This window comes from Engystomops pustulosus, chromosome 8, assembly GCF_040894005.1.
Source record: "Engystomops pustulosus chromosome 8, aEngPut4.maternal, whole genome shotgun sequence".
In the NCBI taxonomy this organism is placed as follows: domain Eukaryota; kingdom Metazoa; phylum Chordata; class Amphibia; order Anura; family Leptodactylidae; genus Engystomops; species Engystomops pustulosus.
Window position 1 is genome coordinate 126,088,700 of NC_092418.1, and position 20,977 is coordinate 126,109,676.

The window sequence follows — 20,977 nt, forward strand, 5'->3', positions numbered from 1 at the left end:
ATAGTGTAGTATAGTATATAGTGTAGTAGTATATAGTGTAGTAGTATATAGTGTAGTATAGTATATAGTGTAGTATAGTATATAGTGTAGTATAGTATATAGTGTAGTAGTATATAGTGTAGTATAGTATATAGTGTAGTAGTATATAGTGTAGTAGTATATAGTGTTAGTATAGTATATAGTGTAGTATAGTATATAGTGTAGTAGTATATAGTGTAGTAGTATAGTATATAGTGTAGTATAGTATATAGTGTAGTAGTATATAGTGTAGTATAGTATATAGTGTAGTATAGTATATAGTGTAGTATAGTATATAGTGTAGTAGTATATAGTGTAGTATAGTATATAGTGTAGTAGTATATAGTGTAGTAGTATATAGTGTAGTAGTATATAGTGTAGTATAGTATATAGTGTAGTAGTATATAGTGTAGTATATATAGTGTAGTAGTATATAGTGTAGTAGTATATAGTGTAGTAGTATAATAGTGTAGTAGTATATAGTGTAGTATAGTATATAGTGTAGTATAGTATATAGTGTAGTATAGTTATATAGTGTAGTAGTATATAGTGTAGTATAGTATATAGTGTAGTAGTATATAGTGTAGTATAGTATATAGTGTAGTAGTATATAGTGTAGTAGTATATAGTAGTAGTATATAGTGTAGTAGTTATATAGTGTAGTAGTATATAGTGTAGTATAGTATATAGTGTAGTAGTATATAGTGTAGTAGTATAGTATATAGTGTAGTATAGTATATAGTGTAGTAGTATATAGTGTAGTAGTATATAGTGTAGTAGTATATAGTGTAGTAGTATATAGTGTAGTATAGTATATAGTGTAGTAGTATATAGTGTAGTAGTATATAGTGTAGTAGTATATAGTGTAGTATAGTATATAGTGTAGTAGTATATAGTGTAGTAGTATATAGTGTAGTATAGTATATAGTGTAGTAGTATATAGTGTAGTATAGTATATAGTGTAGTAGTATATAGTGTAGTAGTATATAGTGTAGTAGTATATAGTGTAGTATAGTATATAGTGTAGTAGTATATAGTGTAGTAGTATATAGTGTAGTATAGTATATAGTGTAGTATAGTATATAGTGTAGTATAGTATATAGTGTAGTAGTATATAGTGTAGTATAGTATATAGTGTAGTAGTATATAGTGTAGTATAGTATATAGTGTAGTAGTATATAGTGTAGTAGTATATAGTGTAGTATAGTATATAGTGTAGTAGTATATAGTGTAGTAGTATATAGTGTAGTATAGTATATAGTGTAGTAGTGTAGTGTAGTATATAGTGTAGTATAGTATATAGTGTAGTAGTATATAGTGTAGTATAGTATATAGTGTAGTAGTATATAGTGTAGTATAGTATATAGTGTAGTAATATATAGTGTAGTAGTATATAGTGTAGTATATAGTGTAGTATAGTATATAGTGTAGTAGTATATAGTGTAGTAGTATATAGTGCAGTAGTATAGTATATAGTGTAGTAGTATATAGTGTAGTAGTATATAGTGTAGTATAGTATATAGTGTAGTAGTATATAGTTAGTATAGTATATAGTGTAGTAGTATATAGTGTAGTATAGTATATAGTGTAGTATAGTATATAGTGTAGTAGTATATAGTGCAGTAGTATAGTATATAGTGTAGTAGTATATAGTGTAGTATAGTATATAGTGTAGTAGTATATAGTGTAGTATAGTATATAGTGTAGTATATAGTGTAGTAGTATATAGTGTAGTATAGTATATAGTGTAGTAGTATATAGTGTAGTATAGTATATAGTGTAGTAGTATATAGTGTAGTAGTATATAGTGTAGTATAGTATATAGTGTAGTAGTATATAGTGTAGTAGTATATAGTGTAGTATAGTATATAGTGTAGTAGTATATAGTGTAGTATAGTATATAGTGTAGTAGTATATAGTGTAGTAGTATATAGTGTAGTAGTATATAGTGCAGTAGTATAGTATATAGTGTAGTAGTATATAGTGTAGTAGTATATAGTGTAGTATAGTATATAGTGTAGTAGTATATAGTGTAGTATAGTATATAGTGTAGTAGTATATAGTGTAGTAGTATATAGTGTAGTATAGTATATAGTGTAGTAGTATATAGTGTAGTAGTATATAGTGTAGTATGTATATAGTGTAGTAGTATATAGTGTAGTATAGTATATAGTGTAGTAGTATAGTTATAGTGTAGTAGTATATAGTGTAGTAGTATATAGTGTAGTATAGTATATAGTGTAGTAGTATATAGTGTAGTAGTATAGTATATAGTGTAGTATAGTATATAGTGTAGTAGTATATAGTGTAGTAGTATATAGTGTAGTATAGTATATAGTGTAGTAGTATATAGTGTAGTATAGTATATAGTGTAGTAGTATATAGTGTAGTATAGTATATAGTGTAGTAGTATATAGTGTAGTAGTATATAGTGTAGTATAGTATATAGTGTAGTAGTATATAGTGTAGTATAGTATATAGTGTAGTAGTATATAGTGTAGTAGTATAGTATATAGTGTAGTATAGTATATAGTGTAGTAGTATATAGTGTAGTAGTATATAGTGTAGTATAGTATATAGTGTAGTAGTATATTGTGTAGTATAGTATATAGTGTAGTAGTATATAGTGTAGTAAGTATATAGTGTAGTATATATAGTGTAGTAGTATATAGTGTAGTATAGTATATAGTGTAGTAGTATATAGTGTAGTATAGTATATAGTGTAGTAGTATATAGTGTAGTAGTATAGTATATAGTGTAGTATAGTATATAGTGTAGTAGTATATAGTGTAGTAGTATATAGTGTAGTATAGTATATAGTGTAGTATAGTATATAGTGTAGTATGTATATAGTGTAGTAGTATATAGTGTAGTATAGTATATAGTGTAGTAGTATATAGTGTAGTATAGTATATAGTGTAGTAGTATATAGTGTAGTAGTATATAGTGTAGTATAGTATATAGTGTAGTAGTATTAGTAGTATATAGTGTAGTAGTATATAGTGTAGTAAGTATATAGTGTAGTAGTATATAGTGTAGTAGTATATAGTGTAGTATAGTATATAGTGTAGTAGTATATAGTGTAGTATAGTATATAGTGTAGTAGTATATAGTGTAGTAGTATAGTATATAGTGTAGTAGTATATAGTGTAGTAGTATATAGTGTAGTAGTATATAGTGTAGTATAGTATATAGTGTAGTATAGTATATAGTGTAGTATAGTATATAGTGTAGTAGTATATAGTGTAGTATAGTATATAGTGTAGTAGTATATAGTGTAGTATAGTATATAGTGTAGTAGTATATAGTGCAGTAGTATAGTATATAGTGTAGTAGTATATAGTGTAGTATAGTATATAGTGTAGTAGTATATAGTGCAGTAGTATAGTATATAGTGCAGTAGTATAGTATATAGTGTAGTCTAGTATATAGTGTAGTATAGTATATAGTGTAGTAGTATATAGTGCAGTAGTATAGTATATAGTGTAGTAGTATATAGTGTAGTAGTATATAGTGTAGTAGTATATAGTGTAGTATAGTATATAGTGTAGTAATATATAGTGTAGTAGTATAGTACTATAGTGTAGTAGTATATAGTGTAGTAGTATATAGTGTAGTAGTATATAGTGCAGTAGTATAGTATATAGTGTAGTAGTATATAGTGTAGTAGTATATAGTGTAGTATAGTATATAGTGTAGTAGTATATAGTGTAGTATAGTATATAGTGTAGTAGTATATAGTGTAGTAGTATATAGTGTAGTATAGTATATAGTGTAGTAGTATATAGTGTAGTATAGTATATAGTGTAGTAGTATATAGTGTAGTAGTATAGTATATAGTGTAGTAGTATATAGTGTAGTAGTATATAGTGTAGTAGTATATAGTGTAGTATAGTATATAGTGTAGTATAGTATATAGTGTAGTATAGTATATAGTGTAGTAGTATATAGTGTAGTATAGTATATAGTGTAGTAGTATATAGTGTAGTATAGTATATAGTGTAGTAGTATATAGTGTAGTAGTATATAGTGTAGTATAGTATATAGTGTAGTAGTATATAGTGTAGTAGTATATAGTGTAGTAGTATATAGTGTAGTATAGTATATAGTGTAGTAGTATATAGTGTAGTAGTATATAGTGTAGTATAGTATATAGTGTAGTAGTATATAGTGTAGTATAGTATATAGTGTAGTAGTATATAGTGTAGTAGTATAGTATATAGTGTAGTAGTATATAGTGTAGTAGTATATAGTGTAGTAGTATATAGTGTAGTATAGTATATAGTGTAGTATAGTATATAGTGTAGTATAGTATATAGTGTAGTAGTATATAGTGTAGTATAGTATATAGTGTAGTAGTATATAGTGTAGTATAGTATATAGTGTAGTAGTATATAGTGCAGTAGTATAGTATATAGTGTAGTAGTATATAGTGTAGTATAGTATATAGTGTAGTAGTATATAGTGCAGTAGTATAGTATATAGTGTAGTAGTATATAGTGTAGTATAGTATATAGTGTAGTATAGTATATAGTGTAGTATAGTATATAGTGTAGTAGTATATAGTGCAGTAGTATAGTATATAGTGTAGTAGTATATAGTGTAGTAGTATATAGTGTAGTATAGTATATAGTGTAGTAGTATATAGTGTAGTATAGTATATAGTGTAGTAGTATATAGTGTAGTATAGTATATAGTGTAGTAATATATAGTGTAGTAGTATATAGTGTAGTATATAGTGTAGTATAGTATATAGTGTAGTAGTATATAGTGTAGTAGTATATAGTGCAGTAGTATAGTATATAGTGTAGTAGTATATAGTGTAGTAGTATATAGTGTAGTATAGTATATAGTGTAGTATAGTATATAGTGTAGTAGTATATAGTGCAGTAGTATAGTATATAGTGTAGTATAGTATATAGTGTAGTATAGTATATAGTGTAGTAGTATATAGTGCAGTAGTATAGTATATAGTGTAGTAGTATATAGTGTAGTATAGTATATAGTGTAATATAGTATATAGTGTAGTAGTATGTAGTGTAGTAGTATATAGTGTAGTATAGTATATAGTGTAGTATATAGTGTAGTATAGTATATAGTGTAGTATAGTATATAGTGTAGTAGTATATAGTGCAGTAGTATAGTATATAGTGTAGTAGTATATAGTGTAGTAGTATATAGTGTAGTATAGTATATAGTGTAGTAGTATATATAGTGTAGTAGTATATAGTGTAGTAGTATATAGTGTAGTAGTATATAGTGTAGTAGTATATAGTGTAGTATAGTATATAGTGTAGTAGTATATAGTGTAGTAGTATATAGTGTGGTATAGTATATAGTGTAGTAGTATATAGTGTAGTAGTATATAGTGCAGTAGTATAGTATATAGTGTAGTAGTATATAGTGTAGTATAGTATATAGTGTAGTATAGTATATAGTGTAGTATAGTATATAGTGTAGTAGTATAGTATATAGTGTAGTATATAGTGTAGTATAGTATATATCGCTTCCTTCCCTGCCCGGCATAAGGCGCTGTTCACACTGCGGCTCGTAGGGTCCAGCCAGAATCTTCCCTCCATACAAGTTAATGGGGACGGATGGGACTGGGAGCTCGGCTCCTTTCATCATCAGTTCTTCTATTGTTCTAGGATCTAATGTGTGACGTGGTGTGAACGAGGCCTAAGGCCGGAGACTCGGACGCTTTTTGATGATTTTTTGGGGGATGCAAGATTTTTCTGCAGTTTCGTAAACCAAAGTTAATTAATAGAAAATTAACTAAACCTCGTAGGACATTTTAATTATTTGATCCGACACAAACTCAATCGTCTGATTACACAGCTTTCAGTATTCGCTTCAATTATTTTTCAAAGTTTTACAATTTTCCAATATACTTTCTGTGCCGATTCCTCGTGGTTTTCAAAACCTCTGCTTGCTGTGCATAGAAATCTGTCCCTGGTCATGTGATGTCACACAGGTGCACGGCTCGTTATATCCCTGGTCATGTGATGTCACACAGGTGCACAGCTCATTATATCCCTGGTCATGTGATGTCACACAGGTGCACGGCTCGTTATATCCCTGGTCATGTGATGTCACACAGGTGCACAGCTCATTATATCCCTGGTCATGTGATGTCACATAGGTGCACGGCTCATTATATCCCTGGTCATGTGATGTCACACAGGTGCTCGGCTCGTTATATCCCTGATCATGTGATGTGACACAGGTGCTCAGCTCGTTATATCCCTGGTCATGTGATGTCACACAGGTGCACGGCTCGTTATATACCTGGTCATGTGATGTCACACAAGTGCACGGCTCATTATATCCCTGGTCACGTGATGTCACACAGGTGCACGGCTCATTATATCCCTGGTCATGTGATGTCACACAGGTGCACGGCTCGTTATATCCCTGGTCATGTAATGTCACACAGGTGCACGGCTCATTATATCCCTGGTCACGTGATGTCACACAGGTGCACGGCTCATTATATCCCTGGTCACGTGATGTCACACAGGTGCACGGCTCATTATATCCCTGGTCATGTGATGTCACACAGGTGCACGGCTCGTTATATCCCTGGTCATGTGATGTCACACAGGTGCACGGCTCATTATATCCCTGGTCATGTGATGTCACACAGGTGCACGGCTCATTATATCCCTGGTCATGTGATGTCACACAGGTGCACGGCTCGTTATATCCCTGGTCATGTGATGTCACACAGGTGCACGGCTCATTATATCCCTGGTCACGTGATGTCACACAGGTGCACGGCTCATTATATCCCTGGTCACGTGATGTCACACAGGTGCACGGCTCATTATATCCCTGGTCATGTGATGTCACACAGGTGCACGGCTCATTATATCCCTGGTCACGTGATGTCACACAGGTGCACGGCTAATTATATCCCTGGTCACGTGATGCCACACAAGTGCACAGCTCATTATATCCCTGGTCATGTGATGTCACACAGGTGCACGGCTCCTTATATCCCTGGTCATGTGATGTCACACAGGTGCACGGCTCGTTATATCCCTGGTCATGTGATGACACACAGGTGCACGGCTCGTTATATCCCTGGTCATGTGATGTCACATAGGTGCACGGCTCGTTATATCCCTGGTCATGTGATGACACACAGGTGCACGGCTCGTTATGTCCCTGGTCATGTGATGTCACACAGGTGCACGGCTCGTTATATCCCTGGTCATGTGATGTCACACAGGTGCGCGGCTCGTTATATCCCTGGTCATGTAATGTCACACAAGTGCACGGCTCATTATATCCCTGGTCATGTGATGTCACACAGGTGCACGGCTTGTTATATCCCTGGTCATGTGATGTCACACAGCTGCACGGCTCGTTATATCCCTGATCATGTGATATCACACAGGTGCACGGCTCGTTATATCCCTGGTCATGTGATGTCACACAGGTGCACGGCTCGTTATATCCCTGGTCATGTGATGTCACACAGGTGCGCGGCTCGTTATATCCCTGGTCACGTGATGTCACACAGCTGCACGGCTCGTTATATCCCTGGTCATGTAATGTCACACAAGTGCACGGCTCGTTATATCCCTGGTCATGTGATGTCACACAGGTGCACGGCTCGTTATATCCCTGGTCATGTAAAGACACACAAGTGCACGGCTCATTATATCCCTCGTCATGTGATGTCACACAGGTGCACGGCTTGTTATATCCCTGGTCATTTGATGTCACACAGGTGCACAGCTCGTTATATCCCTGGTCATGTGATGTCACACAGGTGCACGGCTCGTTATATCCCTCGTCATGTGATGTCACACAGGTGCACGGCTTGTTATATCCCTCGTCATGTGATGTCACACAGGTGCACGGCTTGTTATATCCCTGGTCATGTGATGTCACACAGGTGCACGGCTCGTTATATCCCTGGTCATGTAATGTCACACAAGTGCACGGCTTGTTATATCCCTGGTCATGTGATGACACATAGGTGCACAGCTCGTTATATCCCTGGTCATGTGATGAAACACAGGTGCACGGCTCGTTATATCCCTGGTCATGTGATGTCACACAGGTGCATGGCTCGTTATATCCCTGGTCATGTGATGTCACACAGGTGCACGTCTTGTTATATCCCTGGTCATGTGATGTCACACAGGTGCACGGCTCGTTATAAGTAGAATGGAAAATTGTAAAATTTTTCATTACACAAACAACGTGAAGATGGACGTCTCCTCTCACCTGTGATGATATCTTCGATGGCGCCGTCCTTCCCCTCGTACACGTGGCGGCTGTCCTTCACCTGCCGCCTCCTCAGCTCCGCGATCAGCTCCTGCTGCTGCCGCTTACATTTATGGGAAGGAGACTGTAGGGAAGAGACATCCAGGACTTATTATAGGACCAGACATCGGGTCATGGGTGAGGACACAGAGGTCCTATGTCTAGGAGATGAGGTGGGTAACATCTGTGACCCCTGGAGGAGGTCGGGTGACATCAGGTTATGGGTGAGGACACAGAGGTCCTATGTCTAGGAGATGAGATGGGTAACATCTGTGACCCCTGGAGGAGGTCGGGTGACATCGGGTTATGGGTGAGGACACAGAGGTCCTATGTCTAGGAGATGAGGTGGGTAACATCTGTGACCACTGGAGGAGGTCGGGTGACATCGGGTCATGGGTGAGGACACAGAGGTCCTATGTCTAGGAGATGAGGTGGGTAACATCTGTGACCCCTGGAGGAGGTCGGGTGACATCGGGTTATGGGTGAGGAAACAGAGGTCCTATGTCTAGGAGATGAGGTGGGTAACATCTGTGACCCCTGGAGGAGGTCGGGTGACATCGGATGATGGGTGAAGACACAGAGGTCCTATGTCTAGGAGAGGAGGTGGGTAACATCTGTGACCCCTGGAGGAGGTCGGGTGACATCGGGTGATGGGTGAAGACACAGAGGTCCTATGTCTAGGAGATGAGGTGGGTAACATCTGTGACCCCTGGAGGAGGTCGGGTGACATCGGGTCATGGGTGAGGACACAGAGGTCCTATGTCTAGGAGATGAGGTGGGTAACATCTGTGACCCCTGGAGGAGGTCGGGTGACATCGGGTTATGGGACACAGAGGTCCTATGTCTAGGAGATGAGATGGGTAACATCTGTGACCCCTGGAGGAGGTCGGGTGACATCGGGTCATGGGTGAGGACACAGAGGTCCTATGTCTAGGAGATGAGGTGGGTAACATCTGTGACCCCTGGAGGAGGTCGGGTGACATCGGGTTATGGGTGAGGACACAGAGGTCCTATGTCTAGGAGATGAGGTGGGTAACATCTGTGACCCCTGGAGGAGGTCGGGTGACATCATGTTCTGGGTGAGGACACAGAGGTCCTATGTCTAGGAGAGGAGGTGGGTAACATCTGTGACCCCTGGAGGAGGTCGGGTGACATCGGGTGATGGGTGAAGACACAGAGGTCCTATGTCTAGGAGATGAGGTGGGTAACATCTGTGACCCCTGGAGGAGGTCGGGTGACATCGGGTCATGGGTGAGGACACAGAGGTCCTATGTCTAGGAGATGAGGTGGGTAACATCTGTGACCCCTGGAGGAGGTCGGGTGACATCGGGTTATGGGACACAGAGGTCCTATGTCTAGGAGATGAGATGGGTAACATCTGTGACCCCTGGAGGAGGTCGGGTGACATCGGGTCATGGGTGAGGACACAGAGGTCCTATGTCTAGGAGATGAGGTGGGTAACATCTGTGACCCCTGGAGGAGGTCGGGTGACATCGGGTTATGGGTGAGGACACAGAGGTCCTATGTCTAGGAGATGAGGTGGGTAACATCTGTGACCCCTGGAGGAGGTCGGGTGACATCATGTTCTGGGTGAGGACACAGAGGTCCTATGTCTAGGAGATGAGGTGGGTAACATCTGTGACTCCTGGAGGAGGTCGGGTGACATCGGGTCATGGGTGAGGACACAGAGGTCCTATGTCTAGGAGATGAGGTGGGTAACATCTGTGACCCCTGGAGGAGGTCGGGTGACATCGGGTCATGGGTGAGGACACAGAGGTCCTATGTCTAGGAGATGAGGTGGGTAACATCTGTGACCCCTGGAGGAGGACGGGTGACATCGGGTTATGGGTGAGGACACAGAGGTCCTATGTCTAGGAGATGAGGTGGGTAACATCTGTGACCCCTGGAGGAGGTCGGGTGACATCGGGTTATGGGTGAGGACACAGAGGTCCTATGTCTAGGAGATGAGGTGGGTAACATCTGTGACCCCTGGAGGAGGTCGGGTGACATCGGGTCATGGGTGAGGACACAGAGGTCCTATGTCTAGGAGAGGAGGTGGGTAACATCTGTGACCCCTGGAGGAGGTCGGGTGACATCGGGTCATGGGTGAGGACACAGAGGTCCTATGTCTAGGAGATGAGGTGGGTAACAACTGTGACCCCTGGAGGAGGTCGGGTGACATCTCCCCACTATTGTCTATATAGTCAGGGGATCTGTTACAGCCATGACCGGGAGTGTGGTCATGGTGGTCTTGGGGTCAGGACCTTTTCCACCTTATGATGGGGGAGGGTCTTATAGAAAGAACCTTTTGGTCCTGCTGGTCCATCATGGCCTCCTGCTCCAGAAGCTTCTCCATCAGCGCCTGCTCGTGCTTCTTCCTCTGCTCATTCTCCTCGTCCGCCAACTACAGGACAGAAAGCACAGATGACAGAATATATAACGGCAGGAAGTACAGAGCCGAACCCTAATAGACCAGCAGTAAATCTCACAACTGAGGAAACACAGAAGAGAACTAACCGAAAGCAGAAACAATTGTAAGATGTATGATAGACAGTAGGTAGGTGATAGATAGTAGGTAGGTGATAGATAGACAGTAGGTAGGTAGGTGATAGATAGACAGTAGGTAGGTAGGTGATAGGTAGACAGTAGGTAGGTAGGTGATAGATAGACAGTAGGTAGGTGATAGATAGTAGGTAGGTAGGTGATAGATAGTAGGTAGGTAGGTGATAGATACACATAGCTCCCAACCGTCCCGATTTTGCCGGGCAGGTCCCGTTTTTCTTACCTCTGCCCCGCGTCACGGGCAGCTGTCAGATTGTCACGGATTTTTCCCCAAGGTCCCGCATGTCCCCCTCTGTGTCCCACATAGTAAATACTTTGAAATCCAGAACTAATAGTACAGAATGGCTTGAACAGACATCGGGCAGGGAATCCTTTTCAGAGAAGTGTCGGCTTAGCGGAGAGCAGGGACCACGTCATCAGGTCAGATCAGCATCTGTCCATATATGGTCACTGCATCTCCTAGGGTTCCCCAGAGCAGACATCAGGCAGGGAATCCTTCTCAGAGAAGTGTCGGGTTAGCTGAGAGAGCAGGGACCACGTCATCAGCTTCAGATCAGCATCTGTCCATATATGGTCACTGCATCTCCTAGGGTTCCCCAGAGCAGACATCGGGAGGGAATCCTTTTCAGAGAAGTGTCGGCTTAGCGGAGAGCAGGGACCACGTCATCAGCTTCAGATCAGCATCTGTCCATATATGGTCACTGCATCTCCTAGGGTTCCCCAGAGCACACATCGGGCAGGGAATCCTTTTCAGAGAAGTGTCGGGTTAGCGGAGAGAGCAAGGACCACGTCATCAGGCTCAGATCACCATCTGTCCATATATGGTTACTGCATCTCCTAGGCTTCCCCAGAGCAGACATCGGGCAGGGAATCCTTTTCAGAGAAGTGTCGGCTTAGCGGAGAGCAGGGACCACGTCATCAGGTGCAGATCTCTATCCATATATGGTCACTGCATCTCCTAGGGTTCCCCAGAGCAGACATCGGGCAGGGAATCCTTTTCAGAGAAGTGTCGAGTTAGCGGAGAGCAGGGACCACGTCATCAGGCTCAGATCTCCATCTATCCATATATGGTCACTGCATCTCCTAGGGTTCCCCAGAGCAGACATCGGGCAGGGAATCCTTTTCAGAGAAGTGTCAGGTTAGCGGAGAGCAGGGACCACGTCATCAGGTTCAGATCTCTATCCATATATGGTCACTGCATCTCCTAGGGTTCCCCAGAGCAGACATCGGGCAGGGAATCCTTTTCAGAGAAGTGTCGGCTTAGCGGAGAGCAGGGATCACGTCATCAGGTTCAGATCAGTATCTGTCCATATATGGTCACTGCATCTCCTAGGGTTCCCCAGAGCAGACATCGGGCAGGGAATCCTTTTCAGAGAAGTGTCGGCTTAGCGGAGAGCAGGGACCACGTCATCAGGTCAGATCAGTATCTGTCCATATATGGTCACTACATCTCCTAGGGTTCCCCAGAGCAGACATCGGGCAGGGAATCCTTTTGAGAGGTGTGTCGGCTTAGCGGAGAGCAGGGACCACGTCATCAGGTTCAGATCTCTATCCATATATGGTCACTGCATCTCCTAGGGTTCCCCAGAGCAGACATCAGGCAGGGAATCCTTTTCAGAGAAGTGTCGGGTTAGCGGAGAGCAGGAACCACGTCATCAGGTTCAGATCTCTATCCATATATGGTCACTGCATCTCCTAGGCTTCCCCAGAGCAGAGATCGGGCAGGGAATCCTTTTCAGAGAAGTGTCGGCTTAGCGGAGAGCAGGGACCACGTCATCAGGTTCAGATCTCTATCCATATATGGTCACTGCATCTCCTAGGGTTCCCCAGAGCAGACATCGGGCAGGGAATCCTTTTCAGAGAAGTGTCGGGTTAGCGGAGAGAGCAGGGACCACGTCATCAGGTGCAGATCTATATCCATATATGGTCACTACATCTCCTAGGGTTCCCCAGAGCAGAGATCGGGCAGGGAATCCTTTTCAGAGAAGTGTCGGCTTAGCGGAGAGCAGGGACCACATCATCAGCTTCAGATCAGCATCTGTCCATATATGGTCACTGCATCTCCTAGGGTTCCCCAGAGCAGACATCGGGCAGGGAATCCTTTTCAGAGAAGTGTCGGCTTAGCGGAGAGAGCAGGGACCACGTCATCAGGTGCAGATCTCTATCCATATATGGTCACTGCATCTCCTAGGGTTCCCCAGAGCAGAGATCGGGCAGGGAATCCTTTTCAGAGAAGTGTCGGCTTAGCGGAGAGAGCAGGGACCACGTCATCAGGTGCAGATCTCTATCCATATATGGTCACTGCATCTCCTAGGGTTCCCCAGAGCAGAGATCGGGAAGGGAATCCTTTTCAGAGAAGTGTCGGCTTAGCGGAGAGCAGGGACCACGTCATCAGGTTCAGATCTCTATCCATATATGGTCACTGCATCTCCTAGGGTTCCCCAGTGCAGACATCAGGCAGGGAATCCTTTTCAGAGAAGTGTTGGCTTAGCGGAGAGCAGGGACCACGTCATCAGGTCAGATCAGTATCTGTCCATATATGGTCACTGCATCTCCTAGGGTTCCCCAGATCAGACATCGGGCAGGGAATCCTTTTCAGAGAAGTGTCGGGTTAGCGGAGAGCAGGGACCACGTCATCAGGTGCAGATCTCTATCCATATATGGTCACTGCATCTCCTAGGGTTCCCCAGAGCAGACATCGGGCAGGGAATCCTTTTCAGAGAAGTGTCGGCTTAGCGGAGAGCAGGGACCATGTCATCAGGTCAGATCAGTATCTGTCCATATATGGTCACTACATCTCCTAGGGTTCCCCAGAGCAGACATCGGGCAGGGAATCCTTTTCAGAGAAGTGTCGGCTTAGCGGAGAGCAGGGACCACGTCATCAGGTGCAGATCTCTATCCATATATGGTCACTGCATCTCCTAGGGTTCCCCAGAGCAGACATCGGGAGGGAATCCTTTTCAGAGAAGTGTCGGGTTAGCGGAAAGCAGGGACCACGTCATCAGGTTCGAATCTCTATCCATATATGGTCACTGCATCTCCTAGGGTTCCCCAGATCAGACATCGGGCAGGGAATCCTTTTCAGAGAAGTGTCAGGTTAGCGGAGAGCAGGGACCACGTCATCAGGTCAGATCAGCATCTGTCCATATATGGTCACTGCATCTCCTAGGGTTCCCCAGAGCAGACATCGGGCAGGGAATCCTTTTCAGAGAAGTGTCGGGTTAGCGGAGAGCAGGGACCACGTCATCAGGTCAGATCAGCATCTGTCCATATATGGTCACTGCATCTCTTAGGGTTCCCCAGAGCAGACATCAGGCAGTGAATCCTTTTCAGAGAAGTGTCGGGTTAGCGGAGAGCAGGGACCACGTCATCAGGTTCAGATCTCTATCCATTTATGGTCACTGCATCTCCTAGGGTTCCCCAGAGCAGACATCGGGCAGGGAATCCTTTTCAGAGAAGTGTCGGGTTAGCAGAGAGCAGGGACCACGTCATCAGGCTCAGATCACCATCTGTCCATATATGGTCACTGCATCTCCTAGGCTTCCCCAGAGCAGACATCGGGCAGGGAATCCTTTTCAGAGAAGTGTCGGGTTAGCGGAGAGCAGGGACTTCATCAGGTCAGATCACCATCTGTCCATATATGGTCACTGCATCTCCTAGGCTTCCCCAGAGCAGACATCGGGCAGGGAATCCTTTTCAGAGATGTGTCGGGTTAGCTGAGAGCAGGGATCACGTCATCAGGCTCAGATCACCATCTGTCCATATATGGTCACTGCATCTCCTAGGGTTCCCCAGAGTAGACATCAGGCAGGGAATCCTTTTCAGAGAAGTGTCGGGTTAGCGGAGAGCAGGGACCACGTCATCAGGCTCAGATCACCATCTGTCCATATATGATCACTGCATCTCCTAGGCTTCCCCAGAGCAGACATCGGGCAGGGAATCCTTTTCAGAGAAGTGTCGGGTTAGCGGAGAGCAGGGATCACGTCATCAGGCTCAGATCAGCATCTGTCCATATATGGTCACTGCATCTCCTAGGGTTCCCCAGAGCAGACATCGGGCAGGGAATCCTTTTCAGAGAAGTGTCGGCTTAGCGGAGAGCAGGGACCATGTCATCCGGTGCAGATCTCTATCCATGTATGGTCACTACATCTCCTAGGCTTCCCCAGAGCAGACATCGGGCAGGGAATCCTTTTCAGAGAAGTGTCGGCTTAGCGGAGAGCAGGGACCACGTCATCAGGTTCAGATCACCATCTGTCCATATATGGTCACTGCATCTCCTAGGGTTCCCCAGAGCAGACATCAGGCAGGGAATCCTTTTCAGAGAAGTGTCGGGTTAGCGGAGAGCAGGGACCACGTCATCAGGTTCAGATCTCCATCTGTCCATATATGGTCACTGCATCTCCTAGGGTTCCCCAGAGCAGACATCAGGCAGGGAATCCTTTTCAGAGAAGTGTCGGGTTAGCGGAGAGCAGGGACCACGTCATCAGGTCAGATCAGCATCTATCCATTTATGGTCACTGCATCTCCTAGGGTTCCCCAGAGCAGACATCGGGCAGGGAATCCTTTTCAGAGAAGTGTCGGGTTAGCAGAGAGCAGGGACCACGTCATCAGGCTCAGATCACCATCTGTCCATATATGGTCACTGCATCTCCTAGGCTTCCCCAGAGCAGACATCGGGCAGGGAATCCTTTTCAGAGAAGTGTCTGGTTAGCGGAGAGCAGGGACTTCATCAGGTCAGATCACCATCTGTCCATATATGGTCACTGCATCTCCTAGGCTTCCCCAGAGCAGACATCGGGCAGGGAATCCTTTTCAGAGATGTGTCGGGTTAGCTGAGAGCAGGGATCACGTCATCAGGCTCAGATCACCATCTGTCCATATATGGTCACTGCATCTCCTAGGGTTCCCCAGAGTAGACATCAGGCAGGGAATCCTTTTCAGAGAAGTGTCGGGTTAGCGGAGAGCAGGGACCACGTCATCAGGCTCAGATCACCATCTGTCCATATATGATCACTGCATCTCCTAGGCTTCCCCAGAGCAGACATCGGGCAGGGAATCCTTTTCAGAGAAGTGTCGGGTTAGCGGAGAGCAGGGATCACGTCATCAGGCTCAGATCAGCATCTGTCCATATATGGTCACTGCATCTCCTAGGGTTCCCCAGAGCAGACATCGGGCAGGGAATCCTTTTCAGAGAAGTGTCGGCTTAGCGGAGAGCAGGGACCATGTCATCCGGTGCAGATCTCTATCCATGTATGGTCACTACATCTCCTAGGCTACCCCAGAGCAGACATCGGGCAGGGAATCCTTTTCAGAGAAGTGTCGGCTTAGCGGAGAGCAGGGACCACGTCATCAGGTTCAGATCACCATCTGTCCATATATGGTCACTGCATCTCCTAGGGTTCCCCAGAGCAGACATCGGGCAGGGAATCCTTTTCAGAGAAGTGTCGGGTTAGCGGAGAGCAGGGACCACGTCATTAGGTTCAGATCACCATCTGTCCATCTGCATCTCCTAGGCTTCCCCAGAGCAGACATCGGGCAGGGAATCTTTTTCAGAGAAGTGTCGGGCTTAGCGGAGAGCAGGGACCACGTCATCAGGCTCAGATCTCTATCCATATATGGTCACTGCATCTCCTAGGCTTCCCCAGAGCAGACATCAGGCAGGGAATCCTTTTCAGAGAAGTGTCGGGTTAGCGGAGAGCAGGGACCACGTCATCAGGTTCAGATCTCCATCTGTCCAAATATGGTCACTGCATCTCCTAGGGTTCCCCAGAGCAGACATCGGGCAGGGAATCCTTTTCAGAGAAGTGTCGGGTTAGCGGAGAGCAGGGACCACGTCATCAGGTCCAGATCTCTATACATATATGGTCACTGCATCTCCTAGGGTTCCCCAGAGCAGACATCGGGCAGGGAATCCTTTTCAGAGAAGTGTTGGGTTAGCGGAGAGAGCAGGGACCACGTCATCAGGTTCAGATCTCCATCTGTCCAAATATGGTCACTGCATCTCCTAGGCTTCCCCAGAGCAGACATCAGGCAGGGAATCCTTTTCAGAGAAGTGTCGGCTTAGCGGAGAGCAGGGACCACGTCATCAGGTGCAGATCTCTATCCATATATGGTCACTGCATCTCCTAGGGTTCCCCAGAGCAGACATCGGGCAGGGAATCCTTTTCAGAGAAGTGTCGGCTTAGCGGAGAGCAGGGACCATGTCATCAGGTGCAGATCTCTATCCATATATGGTCACTGCATCTCCTAGGGTTCCCCAGAGCAGACATCGGGCAAGGAATCCTTTTCAGAGAAGTGTCGGCTTAGCGGAGAGCAGGGACCACGTCATCAGGTGCAGATCTCTATCCATATATGGTCACTGCATCTCCTAGGGTTCCCCAGAGCAGACATCGGGCAGGGAATCCTTTTCAGAGAAGTGTCGGGTTAGCGGAGAGCAGGGACCACGTCATCAGGTTCAGATCTCTATCCATATATGGTCACTGCATCTCCTAGGGTTCCCCAGAGCAGACATCGGGCAGGGAATCCTTTTCAGAGAAGTGTCGGCTTAGCGGAGAGCAGGGACCACGTCATCAGGTCAGATCAGCATCTGTCCATATATGGTCACTGCATCTCCTAGGGTTCCCCAGAGCAGACATCGGGCAGGGAATCCTTTTCAGAGAGGTATCGGCTTAGCGGAGAGCAGGGACCACGTCATCAGGTGCAGATCTCTATCCATATATGGTCACTGCATCTCCTAGGGTTCCCCAGAGCAGACATCGGGCAGGGAATCCTTTTCAGAGAAGTGTCGGGTTAGCGGAGAGCAGGGACCACGTCATCAGGCTCAGATCAGCATCTGTCCATATATGGTCTCCAGGGATTCCCCAGACACAAGCTCTTTAAATTAAATCAAGTTTTCGCACCTGGGACCCTGTGCACTAGAGACAGGAGTCTTAACTAACTGAGCTATAAGCCCAGTGATACAGAGCTGAGGATTTCTGGTAACTAAGAAGTGTTATCTGCCACTGTTACACTGTGACACAGACTTACTGCACTGATATATAGAGAGGGATCTTCTCAGAGGTTATTATTGTAATTATTGAGACTATTATTATTATTATAAATGTTATTATTTTTATTATTATGGAGACAATTATTAATAATAGTAAAAAAAATAATAATCATCCTAATAATAATAATAATAATCTCCATAATAATAATAATAATAATCTCCATAATAATAAAAATAATCATCTCAATAATAATAATAATCTCCATAATAATAATACCGTATATATACTCGAGTATAAGCCGACCCGAGTATAAGCCGAGACCCCTAATTTTACCATCAAAAACTGGGAAAACCTATTGACTCGAGTATAAGCCGAGGCAGGGAAGTGCATTGGTCACAGACCCCCCCAGTATGTAGCCAGCCTGCCCCCAGTAGTATACAGCAAAGCCCCCAGTAGTATACAGCACAGCCCCCAGTAGTATACAGCACAGCCCCCAGTAGTATACAGCACAGCCCAGTCTGCCCCCAGTAGTATACAGCTTACCCAGCGTTAAAAAAAACAAAAAACTTATATACTCACCCTCCGGTGGCCCCGCCTGGAAGAAAAACAATGGCGGCGCCCGGCACGAAGTTAGAGAAGCAAGAAGACGTCCGCGGAAGCCAGAAGAGGACCCGCACGGACATCGGGGGAGCAGCGCTGCACGTTGGGGCCACCGGAGGGTGAGTATATAAGTTTATTATTTTTTAAATATTTTTTAAGTATATATATATTAAGCATTGACTCGTGTATAAGCCGAGGGGACGTTTTTCAGCACATTTTTTGTGCTGAAAAACTCGGCTTATACACAGTATATACGGTAATAGTCTCAATAATTACAATAATCTCTGAGAAGATCCCTCCCTATATATCAAGGAATTACATCTGTGTCACAGTGTAACAGTAGTCATAGTTACCAAAATTCTAACCCTTGATAATCACAGAGGTCATAGCTCAGTTGGTTGGGGCACTGTGACGTTATTGTACATGGACACTGCAGGTTCTGGGTACAAATCCCATAGAGGATACTTTTTTTTTTTTTATTGAGATGATTTTTATTATTATTATAATATGGCTAAAATTTGGGGCGTGGCCAGGGAGTGATTGGGGGTGTGGCTTAGGGGGATCGCTACGCGTGCCGCCATTTTGTCCCTCTTTCCCTTTCACAAATGTTGGGAGGTATGGATACATAAACAGATAGGGGGAGATTTATCATCGGCGTCTGAGAGCAGAATCGGCTAGTTGCCCATTGCAACCAATCAGAGCTCATCTTTCATTTTCCCATCACTGTTTATAACATTCAAGCTGAGCTCTGATTGGGTTTCATGGGCAACCGGAACAGTTATGACCCGAAACTTGATGATAAATCTCCCCCATAACATATAGATAGTATATAGATGGTGTATAGATAGTATATAGATGGTGTATAGATAGTATATAGATGGTGTATAGATGGTATATAGATGGTGTATAGATGGTATATAGATGGTATATAGATGGTATATAGATGGTGTATAGATGGTATATAGATGGTATATAGATGGTATAAAGATGGTGTATAGATGGTATATAGATGGTGTATAGATGGTATATAGATGGTATATAGATGGTATATAGATGGTATATAGATGGTATATAGATGGTATATAGATGGTGTACAGAGAGTATATAATATAATGGATATGGGATAGATAGTAGGTAGATGATAGATGGTTATTATATAGACAGATACAAAAAAAGGATAGATAATAGATGAGAGATAATAGATAATAGATGATAGATAATAGATAATAGATGATAGATAATAGATGAGAGATAATAGATGATAGATAATAGATGATAGATAATAGATAATAGATGATAGATAATAGATGATAGATAATAGATGATAGATAATAGATGATAGATAATAGATGATAGATAATAGATGATAGATAATAGATGAGAGATAATAGATGATAGATAATAGATAAATAGATAATAGATGATATATAATAGATAATAGATAACAGATGATAGATAATAGATGATAGATAATAGATAATAGATGATAGATAATAGATGATAGATAATAGATGAGAGATAATAGATAATAGATGATAGATAATAGATAATAGATGAGAGATAATAGATGATAGATAATAGATGATAGATAATAGATGATAGATAATAGATAATAGATGATAGATAATAGATGAGAGATGATAGATAATAGATGAGAGATAATAGATGATAGATAATAGATGATAGATAATAGATAAATAGATAATAGATGATATATAATAGATAATAGATAATAGGTGATAGATAATAGATAAATAGATAATAGATGATATATAATAGATAATAGATAATAGATGATAGATAATAGATGAGAGATAATAGATGATAGATAATAGATAATAGATAATAGATGATAGATAATAGATGAGAGATAATAGATGATAGATGATAGATAATAGATGAGAGATAATAGATGATAGATAATAGATGATAGATAATAGATAATAGATAATAGATGATAGATGATAGATAATAGATAATAGATGATAGATGATAGATGATAGATGATAGATAATAGATGAGAGATAATAGATAATAGATAATAGATGATAGATAATAGATAATAGATAATAGATGATAGATGATAGATAATAGATAATAGATAATAGATGATAGATGATAGATAATAGATGAGAGATAATAGATAATAGATAATAGATGATAGATAATAGATAATAGATAATAGATGATAGATAATAGATAGATGATAGATAATAGATAATAGATGAGAGATAATAGATGATAGATAATAGATAATAGATGATAGATGATAGATAATAGATAATAGATGATAGATAACAGATGATGGATAATAGATAATAGATGAGAGATAATAGATAATAGATAATAGATGATAGATAATAGATGATAGATAATAGATGATAGATAACAGATGATAGATAATAGATAATAGATAATAGATGAGAGATAATAGATAATAGATGATAGATAATAGATGATAGATAATAGATAACAGATGATAGATAATAGATAATAGATAATAGATGAGAGATAATAGATAATAGATG

The 20,977-nt window shown here is 42.0% G+C and overlaps 1 protein-coding gene across 10 annotated transcripts in view; it reads right to left on the minus strand.

The window, feature by feature from the left end:
• The window catches only part of FMNL2 (formin like 2), a 344,928-nt gene that overhangs the window by 23,511 nt on the left and 300,440 nt on the right, over window positions 1-20,977 (minus strand). For all 10 annotated transcript variants that reach the window (XM_072122505.1, XM_072122503.1, XM_072122510.1 and 7 more), the window contains 2 exons: window positions 10,604-10,702; window positions 8,260-8,383 (listed from right to left, as the gene is read on the minus strand). In XM_072122505.1, coding sequence (XP_071978606.1) covers window positions 8,260-8,383; window positions 10,604-10,702 — 223 coding nt within the window. The remainder of the gene's footprint in view (window positions 1-8,259; window positions 8,384-10,603; window positions 10,703-20,977) is intronic.